The sequence below is a fragment of the Hyperolius riggenbachi genome, chromosome 7 (assembly GCF_040937935.1).
Source record: "Hyperolius riggenbachi isolate aHypRig1 chromosome 7, aHypRig1.pri, whole genome shotgun sequence".
Classification (NCBI taxonomy): Eukaryota; Metazoa; Chordata; class Amphibia; order Anura; family Hyperoliidae; genus Hyperolius; species Hyperolius riggenbachi.
The window spans coordinates 126,942,228-126,963,995 of record NC_090652.1 but is presented as its reverse complement, the minus strand read 5'-3'; the positions used below and the strand labels follow the sequence as shown (position 1 = coordinate 126,963,995).

The 21,768-nt window shown below is 43.9% G+C and overlaps 1 protein-coding gene across 1 annotated transcript; it reads right to left on the bottom strand.

Moving 5' to 3' along the window:
- Positions 1-308: 308 nt before the first annotated feature.
- MPG (N-methylpurine DNA glycosylase) lies at positions 309-21,531 on the bottom strand. The gene is made up of 4 exons (XM_068244626.1): positions 21,342-21,531; positions 18,415-18,636; positions 14,612-14,816; positions 309-4,471 (listed from the first exon to the last, which is right to left on the bottom strand). Exons 2-4 carry the CDS (start codon positions 18,601-18,603, stop codon positions 4,077-4,079), a joined length of 789 nt encoding a protein of 262 aa, XP_068100727.1. The 5' UTR covers positions 18,604-18,636; positions 21,342-21,531; the 3' UTR covers positions 309-4,076.
- Positions 21,532-21,768: the final 237 nt, after the last annotated feature.

The following is a 21,768-nucleotide window of genomic DNA, read 5'->3' as shown; positions in this document are numbered from 1 at the left end:
GCATATCTCTTGACAAATACCGATTTGGATCAGTTTTCTGATATATGCATTATGATTATCCTACAAGATCTGCTGCATCCATAAATGTTTTTTTTTACCCATTTCACCTTATGCATCTGAGCAATTTTCACATTACATTCATTTGCCAATAACGTTATCACTAATTATCACAATGAATTGATCTATATCTTGTTTTTTCCACCACCAATTAGGCTTTCTTTGGGTGGTACATTTTGCTAAGAATTATTTTTGTCTAAATGCATTTTCACAGGAATATTAAGAAAAAATTGAAAAAATTTATTTCTCAGTTTTCGGCCATTATAGCTTTAATATAATAAATGCTACCATAATTAAAACCTAAACTGTGCAAAGCCTCAGAAGACGCTCAGGAGAGTGAAATGGTCGTCAGGTGGTCCACCGTTCCCACCTCACCCCACAGCTACTAGAGATCGGGTAGGAACGATGTGCAAACATACTGCAATGTTGTGAAATTGTATTAGCCGGAAAAATAAAGCTATTTTATACTGGTGAATTGCAAGTGCCAGCTTATCTCTATTCAATAAACACTGTATAATTAAGAGGAAGTTCAGAGTTTAGATCCGCTTTAAAGTGACCTTACATAAAAAGTCCAGTTCAGGTTTACATTGAATCCTGCTTCTGCTGCCAAAAGATTGCTTTACTTCTAAGTGTGGAAGCTGAACCAAAACTTGCCACAGTACCACCCACCTCTGCACTACTACAGAGGATAGAAAATGAAAAGCGGAAGTGCCAGTGGTGAAATGGCGTTCAGATCTTAACAAACGTAAGGGGCCCATTGCATCACAGGGCGATAAATAAGACTCACATACTCACCAGATATGGCAGATAATCTTATTTCTGTGTTACAGCTTATAGAGCTCCAACAGAGGTCTTGCTGATGCTGAGTGGTTACTTCCTGGTTTCCTGGGAGCACAGAAAGGGCTAACCTCCTGTGTATACATATTAGCACACAAGGCAGAGCCAGCAGACAGCTCAAATTATACTTGCTGATAAAGGAAAAATAGACAAGCTGTTCTCTCTAAATACACACAGGGTGGATTTCTCCATTTCCCTTGTCTCCTGTGGTAGAGTTTAGGTCCACTTTAAAAACTATGCAATACGTTATTTTAAATCTACTACTAAATAGGGGTCTTGACTAAAATTACAATCCAGGCTGTATCCAGTGTTAACCAAAGCATTCCTGAAAATAATATTCTGATAACTCAGAGGTAAAAAAGGATCAACTACAAATTGGTAAAATAATCAAGTGTAATCAATGTAAATAATATGGGTAAATTATATACTTCATTTGCAGCAATGTTACAGTGCGTGTACTTTACTTAAAACGGAGCCTGAAGTAAAAAGGAATGGGGACTGGCATATTTATTTCCTTTTAAGCAATGCAAACTGCCTGGCTGTCCTGCAGATCATCTGCCTATAATACTTTTGGCCACAGACCCTGAACAAGCATGCAGATCAGATGTTTTTTAATACTGGATTAGCTGCAAGCTTGTTTAAAGCGGTTTAAAACCCTGACATAATATTCAATAAAAACATGTTTTCCTACTTTTTATATGCCATACGGTTATCATATTTGCATTTGTGCATAAGTATCATTATTCATTTAGAAATTATAGGTTCCCAAAAGTACACTTTTTTTGCTTTGTGAGCTAACTTTGCATTTTATTAAAGAGACACTGAAGCGAAAAAAATATATGATATAATGAATTGGTTGTGTACTATGAATAATTACTAGAAGATTAGCTGCAAAGAAAATATTCTCATATATTTATTTTCAGGTATATAGGCCTCGATTCATCAACGCTTAGCAAATTTGTTAACAACAGTTTGGTAAAATACCGAATTTGTTAACTTCATTTCAGGATTCATCAAAGTTATCTACAGCTGTTAGCGAACATTCGGTAACGATTCGGTAACGATTCGCTAAAACGGAATAAAGTGCAATTCATGAAAAAGAAAGTGGGCGTGGTTTAGCGTTACATTTAGGATTAGTTATCTCCTTCACTGCTCTGTCGTTATTCCTGTCAGATCATTGCTGACAGAGAAGATGGAGCCATTTGAAGTGGTTATGTATCAGCTGAGAGTGATTCAAAGGCGCATAAGGGCAAGAATAAGGTCTGCAACCATATAAATTTGTAAGAGAGTAGATTTATTTGCTATAACACGACATCTGCATTTCTCTTGAATCATCTTGTAAGAGAACACAGGCAGTGTCAGGGTTAACTAATTTGCTAGCTGCACTATAATTTTTTAGAAAAGGCTCCTATCAAATTGTGGGATTGTCCCAACCACTTTCAGAATCCTGGTCCAGGTGTAAAGCCCTATTCAGAATGTTGCTACGTAGTGCTCAAAGGACTGCCTTTTACCCACAATTCCATGGGAATCTTATGGCCTTGTGTTAAAGTACCACTGTAAAATGGAAATATCGACACGTTACGGAATGGTTACCGAATTGTTATCGAATTGTTATCGAATTCACACCGAATGAGGAAAAACCTTGATGAATACAACTAGAAATCGCTAAACTTCGAATTCGGTAATTTAACAAACTGGAAAAAGTTATCTCAAAGAGAATGATGAATCGAGGCCATAGTGTTTTTCTAACATTGCATCATTCTCTAATATGTGCAGATTACACAACACTCAGCATTCAAAATGATTATTTCAGAGCAGTCTGTGAACTAATGACCTCTCCTCTATCAGAGAAAAAGTAAACAGTTCACTTACAGTTGAGATAATAAAAGTCAGATAACAGCCCTCTCCACGACTTTGAAAGTGGTAGAGCTTAATAGCTTTTTTGCATAGAGATAACAACTGGAGTTTCTTAACTCTTCCTGTACTGGAAACAACTAGACTGATGTATCTGATCTTAATGTTTTATTTCTTAGCTGTACTACACATACAAATCAAAATATCATAATTTTTTTTCGCTTCAGTGTCTCTTTAATAACTGGTTTTATAACTGGTTTTATTCATTTTGTGCTGAAGGCAGACATGCTTTCAGTGTTTCTCTGTCTCCAGCTGCTTCTGCACAGTCAGAGAATGTGTCACATTCTTCACTTGATACATTTAAGTAAACACAAGATAACATTATCTACAACTTTGGTGTCCAGATTTCAGTGCACTGAACTTTCAAGCTCTGTGTGTAACCCTTCGAATGCTGGTCTAGGAAAAAAAAATGCCGGTTGCATGTAATATGCTCTAAATAATTTTTTAGAGCAAAGAAGAAATGCTGGGTTTTATTCCGCTTTAAGGTGTGTAATTCAGACCAGAAAGATCAGCAGGACAACCAGGCAACTGGTATTGTTTAAAAGGAAATAAATATGGCAGCCTCCATATCTCTCACCTCAGGTTCCCTTTAATCGAAAGTACAATACCATCAATCAGTTAATATTAGGTAAGCGCTCTAGAGTTCAGTCTTTGTTGCAAGCAGGATAATATCTCATACTTCAAACCAGTATAGGGTGGGATGTATTCACATTCCTCCCCAATATGAAAAGACTCACCTGAAGATGCGGCCTGATGGGCCCCGAGAACGCCTCAGGGGTATAGGCCACCCCTCAGCCACACAGGCAATAGCAGCTGGGCTCTTGTAGTCCAATCCAATCCTGATGCGTTGACCTCCAATAATAAAAACGCCTCACATAGCGTATAAGTATAAGGGAAGTATCCCACGTTTATTAAAAAACAAGCAAAGCTCATATAAAGTGTTTAAAAAGTAAGGATGCGGCTATGGGGGGGGGGGGGGATGTGAATACATCCCACCCTATACTGGTTTGAAGTATGAGATATTATCCTGGTTGCAAAAAAGACTGAACTCTAGAGCGCTAATACCCTAATAATGACTGACTTTTTCAAGCAAAAACACATTTAGCAAGGAAGCGCTCCACCTAGACAGAGTGTGTTTGTTCAGTTCCATTTTATGTATTGTAATTTTGCAACGATTTATTGTATTTTTAACGGTCCGTGAGTGCTTGCACTTATTAACAGTACCATCAATGAACCACTAATGAAGCAAAATGCACAATACATACGCTTCACTTATCTTCCTGGGAATTGGTTTCCCCAGAAGTCACACTATTCTCTGCAGTTTTATTCCGGACACTAACATACTGGCTGCCTTTAATATAAAACCGCAGAGGTTTGTGCGTCCATTCTCCTGCATATGCAATCCCAATTCGAGCACATGACACAATGTTGTCCTCTGGGACTTCATACCCAGCTTCTAGCCATATGTCTTCATCACTGGCTAGATCTCTACAGTTAAAACTTTTTCCAATGTCAAAAGCCTGACACAGCTTTGAGGGTCCGTTGCAAAGCTCCTTGTCTTTCAAAGGTTTTGATGCATTTCTTCTCCCACTTCTGAATTTTCTCATTTCATCAAAGCCTACTACAGGCTCCAGGGATCGTAAAAGGACTGCTGCACCATCTCCTGTAAGGCAGAATACTCATTACAGGTTTTATTAATAATTATATGATCCTATTGCCAATAAAATAAATATTCTCTTTGGCTCATGGCTATTTTGCTCTAGCCCTTAGGGCCCGTTTACACATGATAAAAAAAAATTCCAATCCAGTGAAACAGAAGCGTATGTATACAGGGAGTGCAGAATTATTAGGCAAGTTTTATTTTTGAGGAATAATTTTATTATTGAACAACAACCATGTTCTCAATGAACCCAAAAAACTCATTAATATCAAAGCTGAATATTTTTGAAAGTAGTTTTTAGTTTGTTTTTAGTTTTAGCTATTTTAGGGGGATATCTGTGTGTGCAGGTGACTATTACTGTGCATAATTATTAGGCTACTTAAAAAGCACCAGTTAGTCTTACCGGTAACGGTGTTTCTATTCAGCAGCTGGTACACCCTCTGGAGGAATGGCTCCGCCCAGTCCTGGGGAAACACAGAAGTAAAGTATAAAAAGCTCCCACCCCCCCTAATCCCCAGTGTATATAAAGTAAAACGCCCGAACACCAGGAAAAAAGGGAGGAGCGAAGCACCTCCAAGTGACCACTAATCATAGATCTAGGTATAAGGAAGTGCGACAGAGTAGGGTTGGGCAGTAGACGGTGTACCAGCTGCTGAATAGAAACACCGTTACCGGTAAGACTAACTGGTGCTTTCTCCCATTCATCAGCTGGTACACCCTCTGGAGGGATACCAAAGTAAATACCCACCTAGGGAGGGACTACAGCCTGGAGCACTTTCCTGCCAAACGACAAATCCTGCTGAGAAAGAACGTCCACTCTATAATGCTTGACGAAAGTGGAAGAACTCGCCCAAGTTGCCGCCTGACATATCTGCTGGACTGTAGCGCCTGCTCTCTCTGCCCAAGACGTAGCCATCGATCGGGTGGAGTGTGCCTTTATGTTGGATGGTGGAGTGGAGTCTGAAGTCTTATAAGCCAAAGAGATAGCCTCACATATCCACCTAGCAATGGTTTGTTTTGAAGCTTGCTGACCCTTGTTGTTACCCATATATAATACAAACAAATGTGATGATTTCCTAAACTCTCTAGTCCTGGCTAGGTATGATAGCAGGGCCCTCCTGACGTCTAAACAATGAAATTCTTGTTCCTTTGGGCAGGAGGGTTTATCACAGAAAGAGGGAAGAACTATATCCTGGGATCTGTGAAAATCTGAAGAGACCTTGGGCAAATAATTTGGGTCCAGGCGTAAAACAATTTTGTCTGGAAAAATAGTCAAAAAAGGATCCTTAATTGAAAGGGCCTGTAAGTCACCCAATCTTCTAGCTGAAGTAATGGCGACCAAAAACGCTACCTTCAGCGTCAATAATTTTAGCTCTATATCCTCTAGCGGTTCAAATGGGGCTCTAGCTAAAACATTCAGAACTAGGGATAAATCCCATTGAGGGATAACCTTTTGTCTAACCGGAGTGGATTTCTGAACTGCCCGAAAGAAATCTTTAAACAACTTTTCCTGTGCTAACGGCCTGTCCAATAAAATTGACAAGGCCGAGCACTGAACTTTTAAGGTACTTAAGGCTAGATTCATCTCTAGACCTTCCTGTAAAAAATCAAGAACAGCTGCACTATTCGTCTGAACTCGATTACGTGTTGTACACCACGACGTGTATATCTTCCAAACTTTTCTATAAATCTTTTGAGTGACTGGCTTCCTACATTTTAATAGTGTGTCTATAGTCTTTTCAGAAACTCCCTTATTCCTCAAAATCACCCTTTCAGGGTCCAGGCTGCCAGACAGAATAATTCTGGCTTGGGGTGGAACAACGGCCCCTGACGAAGAAGGTCTGGCCTGATTGGGAGATTCAGAGGAGGTCGGACAGACAATCGAAGCAGAGTGGAAAACCAAATTCTCTTGGGCCACATAGGAGCTATGAGTATTAGCTCCACTTTTTCTCTCTGAATTTTTTCCAGTACATGTGGAATCAACTTTAGAGGTGGATAAGCGTAACCCAGCTGGAAACTCCAAGGGATTGAAAGAGCATCCAACCCCAGAGAACTCGCATTTCTGTGAAGAGAATAAAACCGAGGAACCTTGGCATTCGTTGGAGATGCGAAGAGGTCGATTTCTGGAAGTCCCAGATGTTCCGTGATCTCCAGAAATGTCTCCTGATTCAATTCCCACTCGGCATGATCGATCTCGTGGCGGCTCAGAAAGTCCGCTTCGAGATTGAGCGACCCTTTTACGTGAACCGCCTCTAGAGACAGAAGGTTGGCCTCTGACCAGACAAAAATCTCCGTCGCCAACAGGGCAAGACTCTGAGACCTGGTCCCTCCCTGTTTGTTGAGGTAAGCTACCGTGGAAATGTTGTCTGAAAAGACTCGGACATGCTTGAAACGGAACATGTCCCGAAACCTTATCAGAGATTCTCTCACTGCTGCGAGTTCCCTGAAATTGGAAGATCTCCTGGCTACCATCTTGGACCACCTCCCCTGGCCATGCTGACCCATGGACGTGGCCCCCCAACCCCAGGCGCTGGCATCCGTGAACACCTTTATAGGGAATTTCTGCCTCCAGACTCTGCCCTGAGTTAGGTTGCTCGATTGCAGCCACCAGTGAACACTTCTTTTCACCTGTGCTGGTATGTAAACCTGAGAGTCCAAAGACTCCTGATTCTTGTCCCATACCTCCAATACCCAAGCTTGAAGAACCCTGGAGTGAAAATGTGCCCAAGTTACCGCCGGAATGGAGGCTGTCATGAGACCCAAAATTCTCATCCCTTCTCTTATTGAAATCTCGTGGAGTAAGAGCAGCTGCCTGATCCCATTCTGTAGTTTCTCCACCTTCCCTGTGGTTAGAAAAATCCTTTCGTGTATAGAATTGATCGTATAGCCCAGAAATACAATGGACTGGGAAGGCACCAGATTCGATTTGGGGTAATTTATCCTCCATCCTAATTGGGACAGAATCTGAATGACTAAATTTGTGTGCAACTTCAGGTCGTGTTCTGTCTTGGCAAAAATGAGTAGGTCGTCCAAGTAGGGGATGATATTTACTCCTTGTTCCCCTATTACTTTCATTACCTCCGCCAGAACCTTTGTGAATATGCGTGGTGCTGACGCTATCCCAAAGGGGAGAGCTTGAAATTGGTAGTGACAAGTTTGCCCCCTTATTCGAATCGCAAACCTCAGAAATTTTTGATAAGGCTTGGCGATTGGGATGTGGAGGTACGCGTCTTGTAAGTCTATTGACGCAAAAAATTCTTGACCCTGTAAGGCTGCTCTGACCGAAAAAATGTTCTCCATTTTGAACTTTTTGTAAACTAAATAGGGGTTTAATGACTTCAGGTTCAGTATGAACCTGAATTCCCCGCTGGTTTTGGTCACCAAAAAGATATGGGAGTAATACCCTTTGAACTCCTGCATTTGCGGAACTGGTACTATTACTTCCTTTGAAATCAATTTTTGTATCTCTGTCTGCAGACCAAGTGCCTTGTCTGGGTCTTTCGGAAACTTGTTTACAAAAATTCTGGGGGGAGGGGTCACCGAAAACTGTGGACGGTAACCGTCTTTTATAATTCTTAAAATAAAGGGATCTGGTTTGATCTTTTCCCAATGGAACAAAAAATAACGAAGTCTCCCCCCCACCGGCAAATCGTCATTTATTCTTGGGTTCGCCTGGCTTGGCGAGAGCCAAACCTCCTCGCCCCCTACCGGCCGGAGAAGACCACTTCCTTTGTTGAAAGGGCTGTTTGTTCTGTTCCTGAGATGGTTTTTTGAATAAGTTCGGTTTGGTAGAACGAAAAATTTTATGTTTAGTAGGGAATTGTTTTCCTTTCTCCGCCGATCTTGAGAGTATATTATCTAACTCTTTACCAAATAAAAGGTTACCCTCAAAGGGAACTGCACAAAGTTTATTTTTAGATGTTAAATCTCCCTCCCAAGTTTTGAGCCAGAGGGCCCTCCGGGCTGAATTAACCAATGCAGTTGTACGTGCGGAGATGCGCACAATTTCTACCGCTGCATCGGCCAAAAAAGCCACGGCTTTTAACACCACTGGAAGAGATTTAACATAAGTGTTAAGGTCCGAACCGGTTTTGACATGGGAAAGTAAATTATCCATCCAAACACGTAAATTACGCGAAATGCAAGTCGACGCGACACTGGGAATAAAGGCAAATGAGGCCGATTCCCAGGCCTTCTTTAACAGTAAGTCAATTTTTTTATCCATAACATCCCTTAACACCCCCGTATCTTCAAAAGATAGGTCAGCTTTTTTAGAATGCTTGGATAAGGCTGCATCCAACTTGGGGCATTTAGTAAACTGATCCATATCTACCGGGGAAAAGGGGAACTTCCTCTTTGCCGATTTAGGGATGAATAATTTACGTTCAGGATCCTGCCACTGAGATACAATAATATCTTTAAGAGAATTATGAAAAGGAAAAACTCTACCCGACTGCTGCGCCAAACCTGAGTATACTTGATCCTGTGCCGAGACTTCCCTCTAAATTTCAGGGATTTGCTCTGTGGCATAAACAGCTTTAAGTAATTCATTTGTTTCTTCAGTGCTAAAGAGGAATCTAGCTGCCCTTGCATCGCTATCAGATTCTTCCCCTGAAAAGGCATTTTCCCCTTCCTCTAGATCCGAAACTTCCTCCCTGCCTTCTCTCTCCTCTTCTTCCCCCTCCTCCCCCAAAAAATCAATGTTAGCCGGGATTTGGGGCAACTCAGCCTGTACCGAATCTGATGCCGGCACTGGAGAAGGCTCAGTCGGATTAAGCACAGGTGGTACTGAGGGACCTGCAACCACTAAATCAGGATTGGATAATAAGGATTCCTTAAATTTTCCTAAAGTCTCGTCCATATCTTTTTTAACTGACTTCATTATATTTTTAAAAATTGAGGAAGTTTCTGCTGCTATGACTGCATCTATACATGATTGACACAAAGCTTTGGCATAGCTAGAAGATAGTTTTGTCAGACACTGACAGCATCTTTTAGATCTGGGCCTACTGCTAGAAGAAGACCCAGACTCCACTCTTGTCTACAGAAAAGGGAAAACAGAAGACAGGAGAAAAAACATACATTGCCCCTTAAAGAATTAAACTCTGTAACATTAATTGAAAGCATCTTTCTTTAAGGGAGGGGAAGTCTCCCCACTCACCACACCATCAGCCTGAGAACGGGCGGGCACTGCTGATGAGGCGGCAGGAACAGCTGAGGCCGCATTAGAACCGGCGGCTGTACCAGCAGCGGGATCTGCAGGAGCGGCAGCGGCGGCGACCACGCTCCCACGCTAGATCCCGCTGCGTAATTTCCGGTCCGCCTCCTCTGACGTCGGCGGAAGTGACCTCACTGCCTGGCATAAGTTCAGAGCGGCACTTACGCGCGGGGAAGGCGGAAGCAAACTCTGACGCCCAATTCCACCCGTGGGCGTTCAGAGTCAATGGCGGCAGCACCTCCGGCGACCACGCTAGCCCTGGAGTAGGGATTCCTTCGGAGCCTCATGCACCATTGCCAGGTACCACCGCCAGATAAAGAGGAAACTCACCCTCTGGTGAGCGTAAGAAAAATAAGAAATTGGGAGCAGAAAAAATCTCCTGTGTTCCCGGGCGGAAACACAAATGAACTGGGGATTAGGGGGGGTGGGAGCTTTTTATACTTTACTTCTGTGTTTCCCCAGGACTGGGCGGAGCCATTCCTCCAGAGGGTGTACCAGCTGATGAATGGGAGAAAAAACAAATATATACCCATTTCAATTATTTATTTTTACCAGTGAAACCAATATAACATCTCAACATTCACAAATATACATTTCTGACATTCAAAACAAAACAAAAACAAATCAGTGATTAATATAGCCACCTTTCTTTGCAAGGACACTCAAAAGCCTGCCATCCATGGATTCTGTCAGTGTTTTGATCTGTTCACCATCAACATTGCGTGCAGCAGCAACCACAGCCTCCCAGACACTGTTCAGAGAGGTGTACTGTTTTCCCTCCTTGTAAATCTCACATTTTATGATGGACCACAGGCTCTCAATGGGGTTCAGATCAGGTGAACAAGGAGGCCATGCCATTAGTTTTTCTTCTTTTATACCCTTTCTTGCCAGCCACGCTGTAAAGTACTTGGACGCGTGTGATGGAGCATTGTCCTGCATGCAAATCATGTTTTTCTTGAAGGATGCAGACTTCTTCCTGTACCACTGCTTGAAGAAGGTGTCTTCCAGAAACTGGCAGTAGGACTGGGAGTTGAGCTTGACTCCATCCTCAACCCGAAAAGGCCCCACAAGCTCATCTTTGATGATACCAGTACTCCACCTCCACCTTGCTGGCGTCTGAGTCGGACTGGAGCTCTCTGCCCTTCACCAATCCAGCCACGGGCCCATCCATCTGGCCCATCAAGACTCACTCTCATTTCATCAGTCCATAAAACCTTAGAAAAATCAGTCTTGAGATATTTCTTGGCCCAGTCTTGACGTTTCAGCTTGTGTGTCTTGTTCAGTGGTGGTCGTCTTTCAGCCTTTCTTACCTTGGCCATGTCTCTGAGTATTGCACACCTTGTGCTTTTGGGCACTCCAGTGATGTTGCAGCTCTGAAATACGGCCAAACTGGTGGCAAGTGGCATCTTGGCAGCTGCACGCTTGACTTTTCTCAGTTCATGGGCAGTTATTTTACGCCTTGGTTTTTCCACACGCTTCTTGCGACCCTGTTGACTATTTTGAATGAAACGCTTGATTGTTCGATGATCACGCTTCAGAAGCTTTGCAATTTTAAGAGTGCTGCATCCCTCTGCAAGATAGCTCACTATTTTTGACTTTTCTGAGCCTGTCAAGTCCTTCTTTTGACCCATTTTGCCAAAGAAAAGGAAGTTGCCTAATAATTATGCACACCTGATATAGGGTGTTGATGTCATTAGACCACAACACTTCTCATTACAGAGATGCACATCACCTAATATGCTTAATTGGTAGTAGGCTTTCGAGCCTATACAGCTTGGAGTAAGACAACATGCATAAAGAGGATGATGTGGTCAAAATACTCATTTGCCTAATAATTCTGCACTCCCTGTAAACGGATCCCATGGTAAATATAAGATCCGTTTACACTTGCAAATTGTAAAGGAACACAGTGGGAGCGGAACACAATTTTTCCGGAGCCAGTATAAGCTACAGATGCTCATGGAACCTGTGCAAGCCAATGGGAACAGGTCCCACTCTGTTCCCAATCAACTCACCCGTCTTCTGTGTCTTCTCTGCAGTTATTGGGGTCCTCCACGCGGCTAACTGCTGCTAGACTTCACAAAGCACTGGTATCAGAGTCCCATCAGAACCAGGGCTATCATTGCAGTGCAAAAAGACCAATGGGTAGCCTCCATAGCACCAGTGAGGTTTTTCCTTGGTTCCCGAGTGGTGGACCAATTAGAATTCTTCCTCTTACTAGGTAGAATCCCATTGCTCTAGCCAATGGTAGCCCTTGTTTCTGCTGGGGCTGAGCCTACCGGCAGTGTGGTGGTATCAGTGTGTGTGGAAGACCCGAATGGCAACCGAAGACAGGTGAGTAGCAGTGGTAGGACTTACAGTGGTTTGCAAAAGTATTCGCCCCCTTAAAGTTTTCCACATTTTGTCATATTACTGCCACAAACGTGAATCAATTTTATTGGAATTCAACGTAAAAGACCAATACAAAGTGGTGTACACGGGAGAAGTGGAACGAAAATCTTACAGGATTCCAAACATTTTTTACAAATAAATAACTGCAAAGTAGGGTGTGCTTACTTATTCAGCCCCCTTTGGTCTGAGTGCATTTAGTTGCCCATAGACATTGCCTGATGAGTGCTAATGACTAAATAGAGTGCACCTGTGTGTAATCTAATGCCAGTACAAATACTGCTGCTCTGTGACGGCCTCAGAGGTTGTCTAAGAGAATATTGTGGTGGCAGCATCATGCTCTGGGGGTGCTTCTCTTCAGCGGGGACAGGGAAGCTGGTCAGAGTTGATGGGAAGATGGATGGAGCCAAATACAGGGCAATCTTGGAAGAAAACCTCTTGGAGTCTGCAAAAGTCTTGAGACTGGGGCGGAGGTTCACCTTCCAGCAGGACAACGACCCTAAACATAAAGCCAGGGCAACAATGGAATGGTTTAAAATAAAACATATCCATGTGTTAGAATGGCCCAGTCAAAGTCCAGATCTAAATCCAATCAAGAATCTGTGGCAAGATCTGAAAACTGCTGTTCACAAACGCTGTCCATCTAATCTGACTGAGCTGGAGCTGTTTTGCAAAGAAGAATGGGCAAAGATTTCAGTCTCTAGATGTGCAAAGCTGGTAGAGACATACCCTAAAAGACTGGCAGCTGTAATTGCAGCAAAAGGTGGTTCAACAAAGTATTGACTCAGGGGGCTGAATAATTACGCACACCCCACTTTGCAGTTATTTATTTGTAAAAAAATGTTTGGAATCATGCACGATTTTTGTTCCACTTCTCACATGTACACCACTTTGTATTGGTCTTTCACGTGGAATTCCAATTCAATTGATTCATGTTTGTGGCAGTAAAATGACAAAATGTGGAAAACTTGAAGGGGGCCGAATACTTTTGCAAACCACTGTAAATGGTGGCAGCGACAACAGAAGAGGGAGAGATGCATAACGATGTATTGTGAATGCATTCAATGGATGTGGCAACAGGGCACAGCGTATCTGCTCAGGATAGGCTGTAACGCACCGCTGTGCATCCATCAAGAGGCAACCTAGACTTTAAGTGAACCTGAACTGAGTAAAATTATTTTAAATAAACACATGTTTATTCCTATCAGAAGCTCACTATTTTCTTCTAACGATTCCTTCCAGTTCAGAACTCAAATATATCAGTTGCTGTCAGTTATAACTGAAAGGACAACTGATGTGTAAGGTAATGGCCATGTATGTACTATGGTTCAAGTGGGCGATATTATTGTTTAAACAGTGTGCTGACCCGGAACCTGTTATGGGGTCATCACCATTTTTAAAATGGAGGACAGAGAATTCCATTGATCACAGAGGACAAACGGGACGCGGGAGAGTAAAAAGATCGAGGAGTAGATTATGTGGGAGGTAAGTATGACGTGTGTATGTTTATTTTGACTTTTAATTTTCAGTTAGGGCTTGTTCACATTTAGAGAGATTTCCCTTTTTTTTTGTAATACAAAATCGCCTTAAAGAGGAACTGTAACATAAAAATATCCCCTGGGGGGTACTCACCTCGGGTGGGGGAAGCCTCCGGATCCTAATGAGGCTTCCCACGCCGTCCTCCATCCGTCAGGGGTCTCGCTGCAGCCCTCCGTGGAGTCCGGGCAGCGGTGACGTCATTATTTACCTTCCTGGCTCCTGCGCAGGCGCTCTGACGGCTTTCCATTCCGAACTACACGGAAATACCCGATCGCCGTCGGGTCCGCTCTACTGCGCAGGCGCAAGTCTCCTGCGCCTGCGCAGTAGAGCGGACCCGAATGAGATCGGGTATTTCCGTGTAGTTCGGAATGGAAAGCCGCCACAGCGCCCCCGCTGGAGCCAGCAAAGGTAAATATTGAAATGACAGTCGGCACAGTCGCCGGCTGTTCGGAGGGCTGCGGAGAGACCCCCGTGGGACAGAGGACGGCGTGGGAAGCCTCATTAGGATCCGGAGGCTTCCCCCACCCGAGGTGAGTACCCCCCAGGGGATGTTTTTAATGTTACAGAGTCTCTTTAAAAGAGCTTCTGCAATGTTGCTCTATGTGAATGTTCTCACATGAGCGCTGAGCTTTCTATCCAATTGCAAACGCAGGTCCTGCACCATTTTCTGAGCGCTTGCGATTCAATAGAAAAGATAGGCAAACCGCTAAGCGCTTGCAAAAGCGCTTTGAAAATCGATTTTCCGAGCCCTTTTAATTAATAAATACATTGTATTTATTAATTTCCAGGGCAAGGGGTGACTGACATCAGGAAGTGAAAAAAAAACATTGCTGCAAAAAAGAGCTTAGAAAAGTGCTTTTCTAACCGCAAATCACTCTGAAAGCGCTTGAAAAACAAATCACTCAATAAATCGCTCAGCGCTTGCGATAGCGCTGGCGATTTATAATGTGATCAAGGCCTGCAAGGTTTGCTTTAAACTGTAAAGGTAAAAGTCTTACCCTGACTGGAAACATTCATACAGAAGTAGATACCATAGATTTGGTACACATAAATGGTCCCAGGCTTCATGTACATCTGGGCATTTCTTTCTGTCCGCTTTCCACCTCTTGAATGTGAGGCTTCATCTTCACCTCCTAAATAAGATTCAGTCTCCACAATACGGGCTCGTAGTTCTGTTCCATCTGGCAACTTTCGAACCAAAACCTGATTAGAAACAAGGGCCACGATCAGAGAAATATACAGTATTTGGCTCTAGATGTAGACATTCATTTAGAATTAAAGCAGAACTAAAGTCAACAAAAAAAAGCTGAGTGACATTCAGGAAAGTTGCAGTAGCATCAATATTTCAAGCCTTGTCAAGTATAGCAGACCTCTGAAAATATTGCTCATGCTACTATCAAATATAGACTCCGTGTCTGACTTCACTGTGAACATTTCAAGCACCATTTTAAAGTGTGTACAGCTCTCCTCTACACCCGCCAACTCTTCGTTAGTGATCAGGTATGCTGAAAAATCATGCCAAAACTGTGGAAGAGCACGCCTATATGCAAACAATGCTGGTCATGCTATATGCCTAAACTTGCACACCAAGACAATTGCAAAGTCTGTATACTGTGGTGATTAGAATAAATAATAATAGTAACACTGTGCACAAAAAGAGTTCATTCCTAAAGTGTACCAGAGGCAAAACCTGCAACAAAAAACATACTTAATCAAAGGAACAGGGTCCCAAGTCCTCCCACCTGTTACCGCACACAGATCCCGGGAACATATCACAAGAGCTTGTTGGATATGTTCTCGTGGCCACGCTCCCTGCCGACCCTTTGCAGTAAGGTGGTGCCCCTCGTGCACAGGCATGGCCGTGCATGAAGAGAAGCATGGCTGCTAATTTCCAGAGGGTCCCTGGAAGTAGGGGTGAGAAGGACACGGGTCTTCCAGAGACTTCCCTCTACCTAGGTATTTGTTTTTTGTTGCAGGTTTAATCTCAGGTTAAGATCCACTGTACAAATAAGGATAATTCAGACGCAATCATAACACCATGCTTATTGTAAGAAAAGGTTTACTCATTAAATATTCTATTCCTTTTGTATGAGGACTATGGAGCTAAATGGCTTTCTGACAGCTGTCCCAACAGCTGGCTGATGATACAGAGATAACACACAGCCTATCAGCTTCTGAATATGCAAAGCACCATAAAAAATAAGCTTCAGTAAAGGGGGATATAACTATGTGGCACTTTTAAATGTAGTATTGAGTGGTAATAATCGATGGGTAAAAATGTCCATATGCAAGTCGCCACCATTATAACAATATTACAGTGACTGTTCAAATTCTTCAGAGTACCCAGATAGCTCAGGGTTACCCAGAACCACAAGGACAGTATAAGGGGCTAAAAGAGGCCAAAAAGCCCTCCTACTAAAAAAAGAATTTTGCCATCTTAAAGAAAAACTAAGGTGGAAAAAAAAAGTCATATACTTACCAGTGGTGGACTGACCATTTGGGCACTCAGGTATGGACCGAGGGCCCGTGGTCAGTAGGGGGCCTACGTCCAGGGCCGTTTCTAGCATAGCGTAGATACAAACTCACCTTCTGCGATCCCCGTATGCAGCCTCCAGCTTCTTCCTACTTTGTGATGACGTAACTGCATGTCATCACAGGAGGCGCTTTTACCAATGTGAGGGACGCCTGGGGAGGAAGTAGGAAGAAGCTGGAGGCTCAGTGCGGGGATTGCGGAATGTAAGTTTGTAACTACGCTAAGCCCTGCTGCTGTGCCTATACTCGGGACACCTACCTATATAACCTATACTGGGGGCACCTACCTATATAACCTATACTGGGGGTAACTACCTATCTAACCTATACTCAGGGCACCTACCTATCTAACCTATACTAGAGGCACCTACCAATCTAACCTACACAAGAGGCACCTAACTAACCTATACTGGTGGCAATTACATGGGCTACCCTATACTGGAAGCAACATTTTGCACATAGTGAAGAGAAATTTTGTAACAAATGTAGGTTATGTGGGTGTGGCTTGAGGATGGGTGGGTGTGGCTTGCGGGTGTACGGAGCCCCATATCTCCTAATGTCTGGGGCCCCATGAGTTGTCAGTCTGCCCCTGATACCTCTGGAGGGGAAGGCTCTGGATCCTATTGAGCCTTCCCTGTCCCCTCTCGGTCCCCTTGTTCCAGTGCGTGTTAGCACGCCCATGTCACTGGGAGTGTACTGCATGACGTGGGTGTGTTCTTGCGCGGCTGCACACCCACACATGTGCAGAAGACGCCGACCTGTCGGGATCGGCGATCCTTAGAGCCTTCCAGCGGGAACCTGGAGAAGACCGGACCTGCGGCAGGGACACAAATAACTTGTAGGGGCTGCAAGAAGCCCCAGATAAGTAAAAATACATTTTATTGCTCACCTCGGATATAATTTAAGGTGCCCACTGATGATTTAATCTTGATTGTAAAATCTTACAAAATCATGATCTATGTACTAGGATACTAGGAGGTTAAACTGTGTGAATACTTTAGGTAGCCCTTCATATTACATAGAAATTGCAAGATTGTCCAATTAAGATTGTATTGTTAGACGGCACCTTTATAGTACATAAACGTTGGTAAAACTGCACAAAGATTAAACAGTCAGATTGCATGGTGTATGGGGAGGAGCACTGAACAGATATATAGAGAGAATTGTAGCTGTTTTTGCAGGACAGATTATATGGACAGAAACAATGAGCCAATAAGGAACACATCTCCACATGTCCTGTGCTTCTAAAATGAAATACAAACAATATACAGCCTACTTAACCCTTTCTGTACCAGCAGTCTCTGGCTGTTTGAAAAAAACAGCGCTTACCAACGTCACGCTGCACTGACCCAGGAGCCACTGATCACGCCGCTCTCCCTTCACTGTAGCCCCCTCGCTCTGCTGTCCCTATGACGGCAGAGCTCCCTGAGCCAGTCAGGAGCTGATTTCATTGGCTCATGACCCTGTCATCAATGTGAGCCAAAGTGATTGGCTCACAGTGATCACGGGGTCAGGAGCCAATTAAATTGGCTCCTGACCCACTCAGGGCCCTTTCACACTGGCCTACCGCTAGAGCAATGTAATGGGGTAGTTCCCATTGCCTGCACTGTGCCAGAAGTACCCTATCTACCGCAAATTCTCCACATTGCGCATGCGCGGAAGTGTATTTTGTCAATACACTTCCGCACACATCATCGATTTGGCCACAGGATGTGAGCACTAGAAAGCATCACATCCTGAATGGCCTGTTGCCAGATGGGGATTACTGCATATTATTGCGGTAATCCCCACAGGCCTGTTTTTGGCGGTGCGGTGCACCACACCCCTACAGCGAATCCGCAGTGTAAAACCGGCCCTAGGGAGCTCTGCGGTCAAACCGATGGCAGAGCAAGGAGATGCAGCAGCGAGAAAGTGTCGCGATCGGCGGGGGCTTGCGGAGGGAACGATTGAAATCTACGTGCTGGCAGGGGTAAGAGGTGGCATAGATTTCAATCAGCTTGGTCCGGAAGCAGTTAAACTTTGAAATGCAACTCCAGTTGAAAGTATTTTTGTCATTGGATAGAGTGGGAAAGGGAAAATCCTGAAGTTTCCATAGCTGGGTTAGATCTGCTGGGGAGACATAGGCTATTTTAGTGCCACTGAGAACAAGAAATAAGGATGCTACCAAATCGAGATGCTGACAGCAATACAAAAAAAATACCATTTTATTTTCTGCTCATTATACTTTTAACTTAGGGATTTACATTGTTATACATCTGAAAGTGGTTACCTGTCCCAAGAAAGATTTAGCTAAGTCAATACAGGGCTTATTATAAAAGACAGACGGGAGGCGCATCTTCGTTTTCTGAAAGTATTTGCTGGCGACAGAATCCTTTTCATTCTCAATGGCGACTTCATCCTCTTCTTGGCTTATTTTCTGGTCGTCTAACAATTGCATGCGTCTCCTTTTTGCAGACATTCTGATGGTAAGAAACACAAGCTGCTGTGGCCACTGTGAAAATGCAGATCATACAATAAAAAGATTGTCACTGTCAGATCTTCCATTATAGCTGGGCTGTGCATACAACATTCATTCTAGCTATACTGTTGGGCTGGATTCCCACGGTTTGTGATCGCATTATAACCTGTGTGAACTGCAATGGACACTGTGAGCAGTGAGTTGACAGAATTATTCTGCAGGGCAATAGACGCAGCGTGGATGCACCATAAAGTTTTGTCGTTTTGGGCATTTAGAAAAAAAAAATCCATCAAGTACTGTATATTCTACAACCCATCATTTAAAGCGATACCTGAACTTTCGCTCTGCTCTAAAAAGAGAAGCAACAGCATAATAACCCAGGGCTGTGGAGTCGGAATCGAGGAGTCGGAGTAATGTTGTGCTCCTGGAGTCGGAGTCGTTAGTTTCATAAACTGAGAAGTTGGGAGTCGGATGATTTTTGTACCAAATCCAAAGCCCTGGTAAGTATCAGGCTAAGGAGTCAGAGTCGAGGAGTCGGAGCAATTTTGGATAGCTGGAGTCTGTGTTGAAGTCAGTCGGTGGTCTCATAAAGTGAGGAGTCGGAGTCGCATGATTTTTGTACTGACTCCACAGCCCTGTATTAAGCTTTAAAGAAAAACATTTCTTTTTTTACAGCTGATACAAATCCTGCAATAAATCTGCAGTGTGTTTACTTCCTGCTTTTATGGAAGCAGACACATTCTGTATTTACAAACTAGCTGATCTGTCGTGGCAGAGGAGATTCCTGAGCTGACACAGCTGAGAGATCAAATGACAGTGGTGATTAGTAACAGATGAGAGGAAATCATACTCTCTAAATACATACAAGGTGCATTTCTCTGTTTTCCTTCTGTTCTGTGCATGAGTTCAGGTCCACTTGAATGAATTACCAATATTGAATGAAGCAGTGAATGAAGGCAGCATTATAGGATAAAAGCTTGGCATCTATTTATTCACCTTCTATTTTGTACAATAACACTGAGTGCTTTATAATTATAATACTGTCTTTCTATAGCGTTCGTTGGACAGTAAAGCCTGGTAAACACTTTAATTACGATTGGCCAATCACTGACCAATTTTGCCACCTCCAAGTAGTATGGGGTTCAATCAATATTGGATACGATGAGCTGATTGTGTAGGTAAACCCTCATACCATGTGGAGCTGGTAAAATTGGTTTGTGACTGGCCAATCATAATTGAGAGTGTGTACCAGGCTTAAAGCCTCAAAGTCAATTCCATTCTTAATTAGTAGATCGGACATGATGGAAATGATCAATTTGACCCGGTGATCTGAAATTGCATGGTGTGTACAAGGCATTAGATTGGTATGCACACCCTCTACCTTCACCACTATAAGGAGCATTAAGGTCCGTACACACGCCGGACTGGAGGCAACGACGGGTCCGTTTTCACCTCCCGCTGGGTGGACGTTCCAGCGACAGTCCGGCGTGTGTACAGTCTGTCTGCAGACTGATACGGCTGTTTCTAAACGATCCGCCCGGCGGATCGCTCAGAAACAGCCGTATCAGTCCGCCGACAGTGCGTACACACGCCGGACTGTCGTTGGAACGCCCACCCAGCGGGAGGTGACGATGGACCCGTCGTTGCCTCCAGTCCGGCGTGTGTACGGACCTTGAGGTGTACGCACCTTAGTGTGAGTACACACATCCCGTTTTTATCAGCCATTCACTTGCCAACGTTAGATGTGTGCACCAGGCTATTACTTTTACAAAACTGTTTTTTCGACTTATGTAAAGATTGCAGCGATTGCGTTCAGTGAAAAAGCACTGATAACACTGCTACACTGCAGGTGGTAAATTCAAACCCTTCAGCCTCCCACATGAAAGAGGCTTGATCATATGGGAGGCTAAAGGGGATAAAATCACTTTCTGTCACCTGCTTCTGTGCAATGGCTGGGTGCTAGGTAGCGCTTGGTATCGTCAGTGAAGAGGAACCCCTAATGCTAAACGCAGATATTCGCAGTCATGGAATGTCCCAGTTTTCTACATTCCCGATTCCTAGTGCACCCAACACAAGCGACGCAGTGATGTCATATGCATGCGCCATGTACTGCACGCTGTAGGACGCATGCAGCCCAGCTCCTGCTGGGCATACACGGCTTGTTTTTGCACCGGCTCGATGCTGGCGCGTCACCGCTCGTGCGCGCGGATCGATCCCCGCTAGTCCCCACGGGCACTTCCTTCTCAGCGCTTCGTTTTTGCCTATTGTCCGCCCACGGGAATCGCGCCGGGAATCGATCCCCCACGTGATCGGACATGTCGGAAATGATCAATCCAGCCATCAGCGGCTCTATTGATAAGTAGAATCTGGGCCGTGTATGCCCAGCATAATGTCCCGACCCTGCAGACCCGTTTAGGTGAGCTACAGGGGGGCAAAGAGTAAAACCGGGTAGTGGTGTATGCCTTCTCCCCCCATTTCTCCAAACTTTTTGAGCTCTGGTATCCTTGCACCTGCCATTCTTTCTGTCTTCAAACCTCTAGGATCCAAGCAAACATTCTACATTCAATATTGTACACTTTTTACTCCTTGCCCATCAAACAGAGTTTAACATTAATCCCTTTTCCCTGTGATTTACTTGGGTCGGCTGCTACATGCATCATTACCCAGAGCAAAACTGTCTCCTCTTTTTGCATAACATGCAGTTCTGATTTTCCAACATAGCTTCACTCTGTTCCTACCTCTCTCTCTCAAGGGACTTGCAGCATCTTAGCACAGCACAGCATTTCTTGCCCTCTCTCTGTCATCTTCCCTTATCTCCACAGTACACTCTGCCCCGACATCTAGCTGGGGAAAGGGCTTGTATGTATGTTCAGCCTCCTTGTATTGGGAAGCTCAGTGTGGGTGCACACTTCCTAAAGGCTGACACAGAGCAGGATTGCTATAGCAATGCAGCGGCGGCCATTTTTTATTTGGGCACCATGCCCATACTATGTTTTGCAACTCTGCATGCTTCAAGTTCACGCTCACTATTTACAGTTGAGACTGAGCAGATGGCTGCTTTGCACCTCTGCCCTTGACATTGATGATCTGTGAGGGAACTCTGCTTCCTTGCTGAAGCTGTCAGTCCAGTTTATTGTCCCTTATTAAAACAGGCCTCCAGACTTA

Coding starts and splice junctions, on each gene's coding strand:
- MPG (XM_068244626.1), bottom strand. CDS start 18,603: ATGTCTGCAAAAAGGAGACGCATGCAATTGTTAGACGACCAGAAAATA. Junction 14,817..18,414: donor CTAAATCTTTCTTGGGACAG/GTAACCACTTTC, acceptor GTTTCTAATCAG/GTTTTGGTTCGAAAGTTGCC. Junction 4,472..14,611: donor TATGAATGTTTCCAGTCAGG/GTAAGACTTTTA, acceptor TCTGCCTTACAG/GAGATGGTGCAGCAGTCCTT.